This window comes from Bufo gargarizans, chromosome 3 (genome assembly GCF_014858855.1).
Source record: "Bufo gargarizans isolate SCDJY-AF-19 chromosome 3, ASM1485885v1, whole genome shotgun sequence".
In the NCBI taxonomy this organism is placed as follows: domain Eukaryota; kingdom Metazoa; phylum Chordata; class Amphibia; order Anura; family Bufonidae; genus Bufo; species Bufo gargarizans.
Window position 1 is genome coordinate 8,591,715 of NC_058082.1, and position 17,727 is coordinate 8,609,441.

The window sequence follows — 17,727 nt, forward strand, 5'->3', positions numbered from 1 at the left end:
ATATTCTTATACATAGGAGGCAGTATTATAGTAGTTATATTCTTGTACATAGGGGCAGTATTGTATTAGTTATATTCTTGTAAATAGGAACAGTATTATAGTAGTTATATTCTTGTACAGAGGAGCAGTATTATAGTTGTTATATTCTTGTACATAGGAGGCAGTATTATATCAGTTATATTCTTGTACATAGGAGCAGTATTATAGTAGTTATATTCTTGTACATAGGAGCAGTATTATAGTAGTTATATTCTTGTACATAGGAGGCAGTATTATAGTAGTTATATTCTTGTACATAGGGGGAGTATTTTATTATTTATATTCTTGTAAATAGGAGAAGTATTATAGCAGTTATATTCTTGTTTATAGGAGGCAGTATTATAGTAGTTATATTCTTGTATATAGGAGCAGTATTATAGTAGTTATATTCTTGTACATAGGAGCAGTATTATAGTATTTATATTCTTGTACATAGGAGCAGTATTATAGTAGTTATGTTCTTGTACATAGGAGGCATTATTATAGTAGTTATATTCTTGTACATAGGAGCAGTATTATAGTAGTTATATTCTTGTACATAGGAGACAGTATTATAGTAGTTATATTCCTGTACATAGGAGCAGTATTATAGTAGTTATATTCTTGTACATAGGAGCAGTATTATAGTATTTATATTCTTGTACATAGGAGCAGTATTATAGTAGTTATATTCTTGTACATAGGAGGCAGTATTATAGTAGTTATATTCCTGTACATAGGAGCAGTATTATAGTAGTTATATTCTTGTACATAGGAGCAGTATTATAGTATTTATATTCTTGTACATAGGAGCAGTATTATAGTAGTTATATTCTTGTACATAGGAGCAGTATTATAGTAGTTATATTCTTGTACATAGGAGCAGTATTATAGTAGTTATATTCTTGTACATAGGAGACAGTATTATAGTAGTTATATTCCTGTACATAGGAGCAGTATTATAGTAGTTATATTCTTGTACATAGGAGCAGTATTATAGTAGTTATATTCTTGTACATAGGAGGCAGTATTATAGTAGTTATATTCTTGTACATAGGAGCAGTATTATAGTAGTTATATTCTTGTACATAGGAGCAGTATTATAGCAGTTATATTCTTGTACATAGGAGCAGTATTATAGTAGTTATATTCTTGTACATAGGAGGCAGTATTATAGTAGTTATATTCTTGTACATAGGAGGCAGTATTATAGTAGTTATATTCTTGTACATAGGAGCAGTATTATAGTAGTTATATTCTTGCACATAGGAGCAGTATTATAGCAGTTATATTCTTGTACATAGGAGCAGTATTATAGTAGTTATATTCTTGTACATAGGAGCAGTATTATAGTAGTTATATTCTTGTACATAGGAGCAGTATTATAGTAGTTATATTCTTGTACATAGGAGACAGTATTATAGTAGTTATATTCCTGTACATAGGAGCAGTATTATAGTATTTATATTCTTGTACATAGGAGCAGTATTATAGTAGTTATATTCTTGTACATAGGAGCAGTATTATAGTAGTTATATTCTTGTACATAGGAGCAGTATTATAGTAGTTATATTCCTGTACATAGGAGCAGTATTATAGTAGTTATATTCTTGTACATAGGAGCAGTATTATAGTAGTTATATTCTTGTACATAGGAGCAGTATTATAGTAGTTATATTCTTGTACATAGGAGCAGTATTATAGTAGTTATATTCTTGTACATAGGAGGCAGTATTATAGTAGTTATATTCTTGTACATAGGAGGCAGTATTATAGTAGTTATATTCTTGTACATAGGAGGCAGTATTATAGTAGTTATATTCTTGTACATAGGAGTCAGTATTATAGTAGTTATATTCTTGTACATAGGAGGCAGTGTTATAGTAGTTTTATATTTGTAAAATGTAGATTCCCGTCAATTGTATACCTTATCTGTTGCCGTCATATTCCTATTTGATGTTTATCGGACATCTATGTCTGGATATGGAATTTTCTTCTGAATCTGCTCCATTATACATCAATATTAGAGGGACTCTGGAGATGTAGTAATCCCCCTTTGTCAGTAATAATTATATTCACTTATCTATCAATTTTCTTTAGATTTTAGCTCAAAAATGGAAACTATTTCATAGAATAGATGTTTAGCTTCTTGGAAACTTTGTGTTTTTTCTTTGATTTGTCCTTTTCTTCTTTGTTTAAAATCATTGGAAACTATATTTCTTTTGGACTCGATCCTGTATTTTTGACTCGAGAAATATTGAATCGTTCCTTTAAAAATAACAAATTAAATTGAAATGTTTGCTCATTCCCCTGTTCTGCTGAATGGAAAGTATCTATAGCAATGTCATCCTGAGCTTTCAGATTCATTAATAGAATCCTATAATTTAGACAAAGCTGTAAGAGGCGGCACTGGGTGGTATATGTAAGGCTGTGCAGAAAGCTGGGTGTCACTGCCTCTGGATATTGTAATGGTTTTTACTATTGTTTCCTGACATCTGACACAGATACAGTTTTCACAGTCGGGAACTCTGCTGATACATTGTAACATCCACTCACCTGTAGGAGAGGGGGCTCATCAGGACTTTATGTCTGCGTGATGTAAAGAGGAACATTGCCATTCAAATACAGCAAGCAGAAATGTACGAAAAACAAAATGACACATTTTTAGATAGTTTCTTTACTTCATTGCTATTATGTATAGAATTATGACAATATGTGATGCCATTGGTGTGGGGGAAGGGAGGCACAAGAATAGTTTTTCCCCTTAAATAGAATTTACTAGAGATGTTCACTCCGCTGATGTACAGAGGTCAGAGCCCCGTCCCCCCTGAACCTGGTGGGCACCCCGGCCCTTGTGCTCATCACTGCCCTGTAATATGTACACTCACCTAAAGAATTATTAGGACCACCATACTAATACGGTGTTGGACCCCCTTTAGCCTTCATTCTACGCGGCATTGATCCCACAAGGTGCTGATAGCATCTGTAGAAATGTTGGCCCATATTGATAGGATAGCATCTTGCAGTTGATGGAGATTTGAGGGCTGCACATCCAGGGCACGAAGCTCCCGTTCCACCACATCCCAAAGATGCTCTATTGGGTTGAGATCTGGTGACTGTGGGGCCATTTTAGTACAGTGACCTCATTGTCATGTTCAAGAAACCAATTTGAAATGATTGGAGCTTTGTGACATGGTGCATTATCCTGCTGGAAGTAGCCATCAGAGGATGGGTACATGGTGGTCATGAAGGGATGGACATGGTCAGAAACAATGCTCAGGTAGCCCGTGGCATTTAAACGATGGCCAATTGGCACTAAGGGGCCTAAAGTGTGCCCAGAAAACATCCCCCACACCATTACACCACCACCACCAGCCTGCACAGTGGTAACAAGGCATGATGGACACATGTTCTCATTCTCTACCATTTGAATGTCTCAACAGAAATCGAGACTCATCAGACCAGGCAACATTTTTCCAGTCTTCAACAGTCCAATTTTGGTGAGCTCGTGCAAATTGTAGCCTCTTTTTCCTATTTGTAGTGGAGATGAGTGGTACCCGGTGGGGTCTTCTGCTGTTGTAGCCCATCCGCCTCAAGGTTGTGCGTGTTGTGGCTTCACAAATGCTTTGCTGCAGACCTCGGTTGTAACGAGTGGTTATTTCAGTCAACGTTGCTCTTCTATCAGCTTGAATCAGTCGGCCATTCTCCTCTGACCTCCAGCATCAACAAGGCATTTTCGCCCACAGGACGGCCGCATACTGGATGTTTTTCCCTTTTCACACCATTCTTTGTAAACCCTAGAAATGGTTGTGCGTTAAAATCCCAGTAACTGAGCAGATTGTGAAATACTCCGACCGGCCCGTCTGGCACCAACAACCATGCCACGCTCAAAATTGCTTAAATCACCTTTCTTTCCCATTCTGACATTCAGTTTGGAGTTCAGGAGATTGTCTTGACCAGGACCACAACCCTACAAGCATCGAAGCCACTGCCATGTGATTGGTTGACTAGATAATCGCATTAATGAGAAATAGTACAGGTGTTCCTAATAATTCTTTAGGTGAGTGTATATCTTCCGGGAAGCAGCGCGGTGTGTAATGATCAGAAGAATCCCGAGTCAGCTCCTGAAACACCTTACAAAGCAGCGACTCGTGGCTCCCACCTCCACCTCCAGATGTGAGATGCTGATATTAAAGGGGTATTCTCACCTTGCAGTATGGTCAGGGCATTGTCCTGCTGAAAGAGGCCACTGCCATTAGGGGGCACTACTGCCTGTCTGTACAATGTTTAGGTAGGTGGCACATTTCAACATCTACATGATGCCAGGACCCAAAGTTTCCAGCAGAACATTACCCAGAGCATCACATTGTCTTCACCCATTTATCTTCTTTCCGTAGTGCACCTGGTGCCATCTCTTCCCCAGGTTAGTAATGCACACACACTCCCACTGCCTGCCCATATAATGTGACCTGATTCATCAGACCAGGCTGCTTTCTTCCCATAGTGCACTTGGAGCCACCTCCTCCTCGGGTAAGTGACGCATATAGACTAGTGTTGATCACGAATATTTGAATTTCGAATTTTTATCGCGAATATAGGTACTTCGAAAATTCGCGAATATTTAGAATATAGTGATATATATTCATCATTTCGAATATTCAATTTTTTTTTTTATCAGTACACATGATCCCTCCCTGCTTCTAGCTTGTGGGCCAATAAGAAGGCTGCAGTATATTTGACTTTAGGAGTAGTGTTGTTTGCAAATTTTCGTAATGCAAAATTTTTTTGCGAAATTTTATTTTTCAACTTACAACTATTAGACAAATATTATAGCCCTATATTAGCTAAATTGATCTATGTTAGTTTTTTTCTCGAATATTCGCTATATTGCTATAACTTAGTTTTTTCGAATATTTGTAATATATTCTAAAACAAGAATATATAGCAATATAGCGAATATTCGAAAAAAAACTAATATAGAGCAATTTAGCTAATATAGTGCTATAATCTTCTTTGTCTAATAGTTGTAATTTTTTTCTCATCTGCAGTTCAGATTGGAAAAAAATTACAACTATATATATAAAAAAAAGATTATAGCGCTATATTAGCTAAATTGCTCTATATTAGTTTTTTTTCGAATATTCGCTATATTGCTATATATTCTTGTTTTAGAATATATTACGAATATTTGAAAAAAACGAAGTTATAGCAAAATATGGAATATTCAAAAAATAAACTAATATAGAGCAATTTAGCTAATATAGGGCTATAATGTTTGTCTAATAGTTGTAAGTTGAAAAATTCACAATAAAAATTCGCATATTACACGATCATTACCTTGCCGATTTTTCTAGTAAAAAAAAAATCGTAGAATATAACGAATATTCGAATTTACGAATATTCGACAAATATTCTACAAAATATTCACGAAATATCGCGAATTATCGCAAATTCGAATATGACCCCTGCCGCTCATCACTAATATAGACCCGGCCGTCCATGTGACGTAACGTGATTCATCAGACCAGGGGCGGACACAGGCAGCAAAGGATGTACCTGCCCCCCCCCCCCCCCCAAACCACACATAGAAATATAAACATACATGTGCAAATAAAAGACATCTTGTGAATATGTTTACAATATGGATATATATTCTTTTCACACTAGGTCGCGCCTCTATCTCTGCCCAAAGCATAACTATACACACCCAGTCCCCTTAATGCCCCCACATAGTAATGTTTCCCCCTTTGTGCCAGTACATAGTAGTTATGACCGGATATGTGCCCCCTCACAGTAGTCATGTTCAGATATGTGCCCCCTCACAGTAGTTATGTCCAGATATGTGCCCCCTCACAGTAGTTATGTCCAGATATGTGCCCCCTCACAGTAGTTATGTCCAGATATGTGCCCCCTCACAGTAGCTATGTCCAGATATGTGCCCCCTCACAGTAGTAATGTCCAGATATGTGCCCCCTCACAGTAGTAATGTCCAGATATGTGCCCCCTCACAGTAGTTATGTCCAGCATATTGAGGTGCATAACCCTAACCCTAACCCTTGTAATGGTAAGGAGATTTTACAATCGGCGCATGCGCAGTGTGAGGGTAAGGAGAAAAGACCGTCAGATCTCCTTACCCCTGATGGCGCACGAGTCAGACCATGCTGACTTCTTCTCATCGTGCCATCTTTTCCCCAAATAAGTGATGCCTTCCACGTGATGTAACGTGATTCATCAGACCAGGGGGTCTTCTTCCCATAATGCACCTGGTGCCATATTTTACCCATATACAGTAAGTGAGGCACACACACCCGGCCCTCCACAGGATGCAATGTGATTCATCAGACCAGGCCGCCTTCTCCTATTGCTCCATGTCCAGCTCTGATGCTCATGTCCCTATTGTAGACATGGGGATTCCCTCCGGTCTGCGGGTACACAGCAGGATGTGATGTCCTGTGTGTCCTGACACCTTTCTATCCTCACCAGCAGGAACGTTGTCAGAGGTTTGCTCTACAGTAGTTCTTCGGTGGGATTAGACCAGCCTTCACCCCGGCATTGGTTCCCGATTGCCCTTCTTTTGACCACTTTTGATAGATACTAAAACCCGCTCAAGACTGACTGTTCTGGAGATGCTCTGACCCAGTTGTCTACACATCACAATTTCTTCCCCGGGTCCTTTTCTTTGCTTTCAACACATCAAATTCAAGAACTGACGGTTCACATGCTGCCTAATATTTAATAAGACATACGTTCCCCAGTTCTCGGTTTTAATGTTATGGCTGATCGGTGTACATGCCGTGATAAGAACAAATCTTTTCTGTAATATTTTCTATTTCCTTTTGGTCAACGAGCAGCAGAATGAAATGTTCCATCTCCATATACCCCGGCAAACAAGAGACTCCTAGGATACAATAATCAGTCCCATCCAGACCATAGAAATCTCCTTAGCAGCTTCTTCCCATCACATGAATATCTCGAGTTCCCTCTGCTGATTTCATTAGCATATGCAAGGAGGGAATTAGCGACAACAGCCTCCATAAATAGCCGCACAGAGACATCATTCATCATGTAACCGAGCTTGGTCCAAGCAATGTGAAGCCAGAAGCTTCTGCAGCTCAACATGGCGGCGGGATGAGGACGGAGGGGCCAAAAAGTCCAAAAATCATAGGAATTAGACAGCTGTTCTTGTCGAGTGGAAGCTTCTCTAAAGGGAATTGAAATAAATCCCAAAACCATAAGTAGGAAAAAAGAGACCTGCTCGAGGAACCGCTACGGGGTGGATTTGATGCCTTGTAGTCTAGTCTTCTGATAATGTCCTCCCCACATATTGTACTTCCTGCTTTCTTATTTTTGGTTATTTCTACTGGCTTTATGTTCTTGGTGGAGATATGGAGTTTCTACTAAAAGTGAATAGAAATTCTAATATGGATATGGTGGAATAGGAACCGCTGTGGGGTTTGACTTGACCCCTTTTTAATGACAAGTGGCAAAAGTGAAATAAAAATTTAAAATATTGTAAATTGTTCCATGCCTCCCCCCCAAAATTAAAAATATTTGATGGTTTACTTCCCTCGCCACTTTTCAAAAAGTGTCATGAGAATACTAAGTTGCAATTTTTAGTGCTAATACGTTGAGTTCCAAAATTTGCAACTATAATATGTCAAACAACTGCCATAAAATGGATATTAATCAGGGGGGGGGGGGGGGGGGCACATGGACAGGCAAAGATGTGCCTAATTTATGAGAGGTGTGGGCATTTTAATAAATTTGGCACATGTGAAGCTGCAGTCAGTAAATTGTGTCCAGATGATTGGAGTGAATTGCACCAAATTTTTTAAAAGGTACAATCTGGCCGATTTTCTCGATCTAAAAGTCAGAAAATGGAATCTGCACAATGATTTGGCAAAACTTTGCAAAATTTTCACATTTTTCTATCTGTGAACTGTGTTCACTTCTGGATACACACTCTGTGTGGGGGCGTTATTTACTGGCCTCGTGACAGGACCTCGTGGCACACAGCGTAATAAACCCTCCTAATGACGTGAGGTCCTGTAGCAGGAGCAGAGTTCCGGACCGGGAAAAAACGCTCCCACACGGAGTGTGTATCTCGGAGTGAACACGCTTGTCTGAAACTGGCCTCATATTAATGTTCCCGATGTGATGTCACACCTGTGCTGTCTGCTCTTACCCAATCAAATACCTACCCTGCTGCTCCCTCTCCCCTCTCACAGCATGAACACTCAGAGAGAGATGGAGAGAAGCTTCAGCTGCATCCCCCTCCTCCCTGTCCTTACTATATCAGACTAGATAGATTTTCCCAAATTTTGACAGATTTTTGCAAAAAAAACAAAAAAAACACCCTGTCGATAGTGAGTAGTAGTAATAAAGGCCTCCAGGCATCTTTGTACTTCTATTAAACCCAAAGACAGGGTGCAATAGAAAAACGCTGTGAGCACAATGCACTGCAATACAGAAGCACTGCAGTGCACTGTACAAGTGATCACAGGTTCAAGTCCCCAGGTGGGTCAAAAAGTGCAAAAATTTTGATAGCGTTCTTAAAAATATAAAAAAACATAAATACTAAAAATGAGACAACAAGAAACATTTGCCCATTTTTGGTCACCTAGAATAAAATGTGATCAAAAAGCGATATGTAAACACAAAATGGTACCAATTAAAACTACAGCTCACCCTGCCTAAAAAAAAAAAGCCCTCACACAGCTCTGTAGATGAAAGAAAAGAAAAAAATATGGTGATGCAAAAAAAGTTTTTAAAAACTATTTTTAAAAGTCGAAAAACATAATAAAAACAAATTTGGTACCGCCATAATCGTACTGACCCACCAGAATTAAGGTTGTCATTTTTAGCGCATTGTGAATGCCCTAAAACTAACCTCACAAAAAAATGGCAGAATTGTTTTTTTTTTTCCAATTTCACCCCATAAAGTATTTCCCCATACTACAAAATAAGACAGTAAATGAAATGGTGTCATTCAAACAAATACAACTTCTCCCGCAAACAAATGAGCGATGTAAATGAAAATATGAAAAAAAATTGAAAAAAATCAAAAATTAGCCCATTATTTAAAGGGGATGCATACTAGCCATCTCCATCCACTGGACAACAGACCGAGCTACAAGATAACAGCCGATCGGGGGGGGGGGGGGGTTGGGGTCCTGGGTGAGGATTGTAAAAGGCCATGCATACATCCTTTGAGGGGTTAATCTCGGATATCACGGAGCTGATTAGTCTTTTACAATTTTTGCTCATTTAAAAAATTACCTGAGGTTTTCTTCGCCGTAATGGATTTCATTAGAAGACATTATTGACGGCTGAAACATCCGGCGTTGATGTTCAGAGCCGCGGCCTGCGGGTATTACCAGTTATATGAAGGGAATTAGCAGCCAAAACACCCAGAATTCCAGTCCCCCCCCTCCCTTAGTGATGCCGCTGACACAATCCAGATACAAGAATTAAGAAATAGATTTACAGAAAATACACATTTTTAATTTCTTTTTTAAATTTATTTTAAAAGAGGTATCTCCCAGGGAAGGAGAACCATCTCGCCAGCGCCACCTTGTGGAAGTGTGTCCCAATGAGTCAGAGTCCGACCTTGTAACAAGCCTTGGGACATGAAGAGGGAAAATAATTAAGCCAAGTATCCAGCTTGGCTATATGTGGCTAGATGATAAGTTGTTACTCTGGGATAACCCTGTTAAAGGGGTGGTCCGAGTTATGTAAAAAAATAAAAAAAAAAAAAAATTATAAAGCAGTCTAAATCTGAAGGTCAGCACTATATACATAAGCTACGCAAGTTTTAGGCAAAAAAATAATTAAAAAAAATAGATATTTCCTCCTTTCCCTATTTTTGTCCTGGCCCTTTGTTGACATGCAGTTGCAGAGCTGTAACAACAATCTCTCAGGTTTTCCTCATACATATTTGTGGGTGTCTGCCTTTCTCCTTCCCTTGCTCTGCAAAGGGAATGAATACAATTGCTGCCCTGTCTGCAGTCTGAGTGCTGGGATACTCATGTTGTATGTGTAGGACTACAAGGCCCAGCTGTACTGTACAATGACATTGCTGATACACATGGGATTTTCTGCCTACTTGTTCTTCTGCAATACTCTGTGGACACTTCCTCACAGCCAGCAAAGGAGTATAGAGGAGAGAACTCCTCCGGTCTGTCAGCTCTGTGTCTGCAGGGTGAGGAGGGAGTCAAGTGCAGTGGTGCAAGCACATTTATATGCCGTACGCCAATATATGATTTAATGACAGAAGAAAAATATTTGTATTTTTCCGAAACATCTAAAATAAATTAGCATATACTCTTGATTAAAAAAAATCCTCCCATGCAGACCTAAGTGTCTCTATGGTTACAGACTACAAGCAAGCCTGGTGTAGTCTGATCCAGCAGCCTGCTGTAGTCTGATCCTGCGCTAGACTGGCTGCAGGATCGGACTATACCGGGCTGCAGGATCAGGCTACACAGGGCTGAAGGATCGGACTACACCGGGCTGCAGTATCAGACTATGGGCTGCAGGATCGGACTACACCGGGCTGCAGGATCGGACTACACCGGGCTGCAGGATCGGACTACACCGGGCTGCAGGATCGGACTACACCGGGCTGCAGGATCGGACTACACCGGGCTGCAGGATCGGACTACACCGGGCTGCAGGATCGGACTACACCGGGCTGCAGGATCGGACTACACCGGGCTGCAGGATCGGACTACACCGGGCTGCAGGATCGGACTACACCGGGCTGCAGGATCGGACTACACCGGGCTGCAGGATCAGACTACAATGGGCTTGCTTGTAGTCTGTAACCAAGGAGACGCATAAGTATGCATTGGAGAGGTGAACTGTAGGAGGAAAATTATTTCATTTCCTTTAGATGCATTAGAGCCATAAAAACATGGTTACAAAAGTCTGCACACCCTTCAAATATCCTGATATAGCAGGTTTTCAGTACAATTTATTTGGAAGAGTGTGTGAGGTTTTTGCAAAAATAATTAACATTTTAATATTTTCTTTTCCAATTTTAAATTTTTGAAGTATAATTGTTTTTTGCTCGTCCGTTCAGTCACCGGCAGAGGCTTGAACAGCTGCTCGGAAAAGCTGCCAGCAGTACCTCGGGAGCGGCCAGCGGCTTCTCCTCTGGAGTAGACCTCCTATGATTTATAAGATTCTCGTGGTCAGAACTTCTGCCAAGTCGGAGAATTCACTGGGAGATCAGAATGGAGGAATACAGCAGTGGTCTCCAGCCTGAAGCCCTCCAGCTCTTGTGACACTACAACTCCCAACATGCGCTGATAGCCTGCAGCTGTATTCTGTGATGTAACTACCATTCCCAGCATGCCCTCTACCTTTGTAGAACTACATCTCCCATCATAGCCTGACAAACTTGAGATTTTTGCTACAGTTCCAAAGCTGCATGCTGGGAGTTATAGTTCTATGCTTCAGGATGGAGATCCCTGGTCTACATTTTCGTAACGCACACTATTATTTTAACTCTAAAAACGCTGCTCGCCGCTGTAATTTCCACCCTTTGCTCGCCCTCCTGCAGCTCTAGTCTCTTCCCTTTGCGCAGGTGGGCAGTGGCTCGTCCCATGTGACCATCAAGCACCTGCATCTCCCAGGAGTCTTTGCAGTCAGCTCTTGTTAACCCTTTCCTGCCTTGCATAAAAAGGAGGATTGTGGTATCGGCAGACTGGGTCTGATTATTGCAGATAAAAAAAATAAAAATAAAAAATCGCTCCACCAGAATTGGGGAGATGAAGCTGCACGTCTCTAGGGACACCTTAGGAGTATCATAGCAATAGGCTAGGCTGTAATATCTCACATCTGCCTGTAGAGGGCAGCTAAACTCCCTAACAGGATCCCAAGTATCCACTAAACTACCCCAGGGGTAAGAGTGTAATCTGCTGCCATGATGCCACGTGAGGGTCACATGACACACTAAAAAAGGAATTTTCCTGTACCCTAGTCTTAAAGGAGCCCTAAGGAACCCAGGGCCGGTCTTGTAGAAATCTCAGGGAGAACAGAAGGATTAGCTTCCTCCGGATCTCCGCTAGCAGACAGAGCAGTGGGGGAGGGCTGCTGCTCCAGCCAGTTACCTTACAGCCAGTCACAGGAGGAGATGGAGGAAATATGTGAATTTTTAAACATTTTTTATTTATATTTTATATTTTCAAACGGGATGAAAATGAACTTTACAACTACCGGACTGGTGAATCTCGAAACGCAGAGGAATATATTGATCTCATCCAATTTCTGATCTATCCTCCAGGGTGCTATTACTTTTGCAACAGCATTTTTTTTCCCGCCTACTCTATTGACCTATTTGTCATGGGAGGTGGACGTCTCCATATTGGAAGCTGCTCCGGCTCTGGGTCGTATGCTCTGGGGATCTCCGTGGACTCATTACTGAGCGTATTGATAATCCGTCATCGCTCTGGGCGGCTTCCAAGGCAGCGCTAAGAGGTCGGCTCGCTCCACAGTCTGCCAATGCAATGCTGAAACGCGTTACTACCTAAGAGTAATATCTGCTTCTCGGGCTTACTCATCACTTCTCCAGCCTCCCAGGGATTCATTTATCATTGCATTATATCCAAGGAGTGAAGAAGTCTAAACTGGCCTTAAAGGGATCTGTGTTTCCTTAGTCTGTGCTGATGAACTCCTTATTATTATAGCAAGATATTAGCACAGACTAAGGAAACACAGATCCCTTTAAGGCCAGTTTAGATTTCTTCACTCCTCTGAGGTCTGTTTTCTGATACACAGCTCCAAATGCCCTGCATAGACAGCTACATGATAAAATGTTGCTACCTGCAGCCACCACTAGGGGGAGCTCACTGCATACATTGATGTCAATAATAACAGTATGCAATGAGCTCCCTCTAGTGGTGGCTGCCGGTAGACTGAATATTACCATGTAACTCTATGCAGGGGATTTGGTGCTCTGTGTCAGAACAAAAAGGCTGTTATGTCTCCTGTTTTTTTTCACCCTTTCTTCCCTTAAGTGCTGGAGCCAGACAATGCTGCACAGATGAGTAAGCGAGCGGTGAATACACCCCTTGATTTGTCCTATATGGATAAATCTGCCACATATCTGGTCCCTGAGTCATAATGCGCACAGTCAGCACTGCTGTAATCAGCCAGCTACATAATGCAGCAGGCTGCACGTCATGTGCAACTCTCATCATCCTCACTATTAGAGGCGCAGATAAAAGCCTCACTGAGCGCCAGTTCACTCCTGAGGTTTTGCGGCAGTTGTCGGTGATTTTATTTCCATATTATTTCTTAAAGGTAATTGCTGATTGGACGCAGAGGGTGCGAGGGGCAATCACTGAGGAGATGGTCATGGAACTGACTGGTGGCAGCAGTGAGGAGGCAGCATCATGTGGAAATATGTAGGTAGCGTATGGTATAGTGGTTCTATTTATGCACAGCATGGCGGTAATATTTGGGCTCAGTACAGTGCAATTATTGGGGCACACTTGATTTGGACACGGTATAGATACATTATCTATAATTCATATAATTTTGTGAGCATTGCATAGAAGTAATACTTGTCACTGTATGGCGGTATTATTTAGGCATGGCTTGATGGTGGTATTATTAAGGCACTTCCTGGCAGCAACATGTGGATATTGTATGGTACACATGAGATATTGTTAGGATACAACATAATATTATTATTATTTGGTCGCTGTATGCTGGTATTATTCATATCCTATATGGCGGTACTACTTATATACTATATGGGTCTATTATTTGTACCAACATTTAAAAGACTTCACTTCTGCCCAGGAACATCTGCTATATTCCTATATGCTGTCCAGTTCGTGCGGCCGCCCAGTAAAAATCGCGACTGTTGTCAACTAGGAATGTTTGGTGGTGTTTGGACATTACATGGTGGTATTATTTAGGCACTGTATGACGGTGGTATTAGGACCTTACATGGTGGTATTTTTTAGGCACTGTATGGTGGGGGTATTTAGATATTACATAGTGGTATTATTTACGCACTGTATGGCCTCATGCACACGACCGTTGTGTGCATCCGTGGCCGTTGTGCCGTTTTCCGTTTTTTTTCGCGGACCCATTGACTTTCAATGGGTCCGTGGAAAAATCGGAAAATGCACCGTTTGGCAGCCGCATCCGTGATCCGTTTTTCCTGGCCGTGAAAAAAATATGACCTGTCCTATTTTTTTCACGGCCAACGGTTCAAGGACCCATTCAAGTCAATGGGTCCGTGAAAAAACACGGATGCACACAAGATTGTCATCCGCGTCCGTGATCCGTGTCCGTGATCCGTGTCCGTTTTTTCCTATCATTTCAATGGCAAACTTGACTTAGATTTTTTATTTTTTTTTCATGTCCGTGGATCCTCCAAAAATCAAGGAAGACCCACGGACGAAAAAACGGTCACGGATCACGGACCTACGGACCATGTTTTTGCGGACCTTAAAAAAAAACGGTCGTGTGCATGAGGCCTATGGCAGTGGTATTTGGACATTACATGGTGGTGTTATTTAGGCACTGTATGATGGTGGTATTTGGACATTACATGGTGGTGTTATTTAGGCACTGTATGATGGTGGTATTTGGACATTACATGGTGGTATTATTTAGGCACTGTATGACGGTGGTATTAGGAGATTACATGGTGGTATTATTTAGGCACTGTATGGTGGGGTATTTAGATATTACATAGTGGTATTATTTACGCACTGTATGGTGGGGGTATTTGGACATTACATGGTGGTATTATTTAGGCACTGTATGACGGTGGTATTAGGAGATTACATGGTGGTATTATTTAGGCACTGTATGACGGTGGTATTAGGACATTACATGGTGTTATTATTTAGGCACTGTATGGTGGTGGTATTTAGACATTACATGAAGGTATTATTTACGCACTGTATGGTGGGGGTATTTGGACATTACATGGTGGTATTTACGCACTGTATGGTGGGGGTATTTAGACATTACATAGTGGTATTATTTAGGCACTGTATGACGGTGGTATTAGGGCATTACATGGTGGTATTATTTAGGCGCTGTATGGTGGGGGTATTTGGACATTACATGGTGGTATTATTTAGGCGCTGTATGGTGGAGTTATTTGGACATTACATGGTGGTATTATTTAGGCACTGTATGATGGTGGTATTTGGACATTACATGGTGGTAATATTTAGGCACTGTATGGTGGAGGTATTTGGACATTACATGGTGGTATTATTTAGGCACTGTATGATGGTGGTATTTGGACATTACATAGGGGTATTTAGGCACTGTATGGTGGAGGTATTTGGACATTACATGGTGGTATTATTTAGGCACTGTATGATGGTGGTATTATTTAGGCACTGTATGGTGGGGGTATTTGGACATTACATGATGGTATTATTTAGGCACTGTATGGTGGAGGTATTTGGACATTACATGGAGGTATTATTTAGGCACTGTATGATGGTGGTATTTGGACATTACATGGTGGTATTATTTATGCAGCTCATGGTGGGGGTATTTGGACATTACATGGTGGTATTATATAGGCACTGTATGGTGGGGGTATTATTTAGGCACTGTATGGTGGAGGTATTTGGACATTACATGGTGGTAATATTTAGGCACTGTATGGTGGAGGTATTTGGACATTACATGGTGGTATTATTTAGGCACTGTATGATGGTGGTATTTGGACATTACATAGGGGTATTTAGGCACTGTATGGTGGAGGTATTTGGACATTACATGGTGGTATTATTTAGGCACTGTATGATGGTGGTATTATTTAGGCACTGTATGGTGGGGGTATTTGGACATTACATGGTGGTATTTAGGCACTGTATGGTGGAGGTATTTGGACATTACATGGAGGTATTATTTAGGCACTGTATGATAGTGGTATTTGGACATTACTTGGTGGTATTATTTATGCAGCGTATGGTGGGGGTATTTGGACTTTACATGGTGGTATTTAGGCACTGTATGACGGTGGTATTTGGACATTACATTGTGGTATTATTTAGGCACTGTATGGTGGGGGTATTTGGACATTACATAGTGGTATTATTTAGGCACTGTATGATGGTGGTATTTGGACATTACATGGTGGTATTTAGGCACTGTATGACGGTGGTATTTGGACATTACATAGTGGTATTATTTAGGCACTGTATGATGGTGGTATTTGGACATTACATGAAGGTATTATTTAGGCACTGTATGATGGTGGTATTTGGACATTACATAGTGGGATTATTTAGGCACTGTATGATGGTGGTATTTGGACATTACATAGTGGTATTATTTAGGCACTGTATGATGGTGGTATTTGGACATTACATGGTGGTATTTAGGCACTGTATGATGGTGGTATTTGGACATTACATGGTGGTATTATTTAGGCACTGTATGATGGTGGTATTTGGACATTACATAGTGGGATTATTTAGGCACTGTATGATGGTGGTATTTAGACATTACATGGTATTATTTAGGCACTCTATGACGGTGGTATTAGCACATTAAATGGTGGTATTATTTATGCAGCGTATGGTGGGGGTATTTGGACATTACATGGTGGTATTATTTAGGCACTGTATGGTGGGGGTATTTGGACATTACATGGTGGTATTTAGGCACTGTATGGTGGAGGTATTTGGACATTACATGGAGGTATTATTTAGGCACTGTATGATGGTGGTATTTGGACATTACATGGTGGTATTATTTATGCAGCGTATGGTGGGGGTATTTGGACATTACATGGTGGTATTATTTAGGCACTGTAAGGTGGGGGTATTTGGACTTTACATGGTGGTATTTAGGCACTGTATGACGGTGGTATTTGGACATTACATAGTGGTATTATTTAGGCACTGTATGGTGGGGGTATTTGGACATTACATAGTGGTATTATTTAGGCACTGTATGATGGTGGTATTTGGACATTACATGGTGGTATTTAGGCACTGTATGACGGTGGTATTTGGACATTACATAGTGGTATTATTTAGGCACTGTATGATGGTGGTATTTGGACATTACATGAAGGTATTATTTAGGCACTGTATGATGGTGGTATTTGGACATTACATAGTGGTATTATTTAGGCACTGTATGGTGGGGGTATTTGGACATTACATGGTGGTATTATTTAGGCACTGCATGATGGTGGTATTTGGACATTACATGGTGGTATTATTTAGGCACTGCATGATGGTGGTATTTGGACATTACATGGTGGTATTATTTAGGCACTGTATGATGGTGGTATTTGGACATTACATGGTGGTATTATTTAGGCACTGTATGATGGTGGTATTTGGACATTACATAGTGGTATTATTTAGGCACTGTATGGTGGGGGTATTTGGACATTACATGGTGGTATTATTTAGGCACTGCATGATGGTGGTATTTGGACATTACATGGTGGTATTATTTAGGCACTGTATGATGGTGGTATTTGGACATTACATAGTGGTATTATTTAGGCACTGTATGGTGGGGGTATTTGGACATTACATGGTGGTATTATTTAGGCACTGCATGATGGTGGTATTTGGACATTACATGGTGGTATTATTTAGGCACTGTATGATGGTGGTATTTGGACATTACATAGTGGTATTATTTAGGAACTGTATGGTGGGGGTATTTGGACATTACATAGTGGTATTATTTAGG

At 40.6% G+C, this 17,727-nt stretch overlaps 1 protein-coding gene across 2 annotated transcripts in view; it reads left to right on the forward strand.

Moving 5' to 3' along the window:
- Positions 1-17,727, forward strand: part of LOC122933204 (beta-arrestin-1) — a 136,432-nt gene that overhangs the window by 20,905 nt on the left and 97,800 nt on the right. Inside the window, exon 2 of one of the 2 annotated variants that reach the window (XM_044288047.1) lies at positions 13,327-13,430. The exons of the other annotated variant lie outside the window; for it this stretch is intronic. Coding sequence (XP_044143982.1) covers positions 13,375-13,430 — 56 coding nt within the window. The 5' untranslated portion in view covers positions 13,327-13,374. The remainder of the gene's footprint in view (positions 1-13,326; positions 13,431-17,727) is intronic. 2 annotated transcript variants of the gene reach the window in all.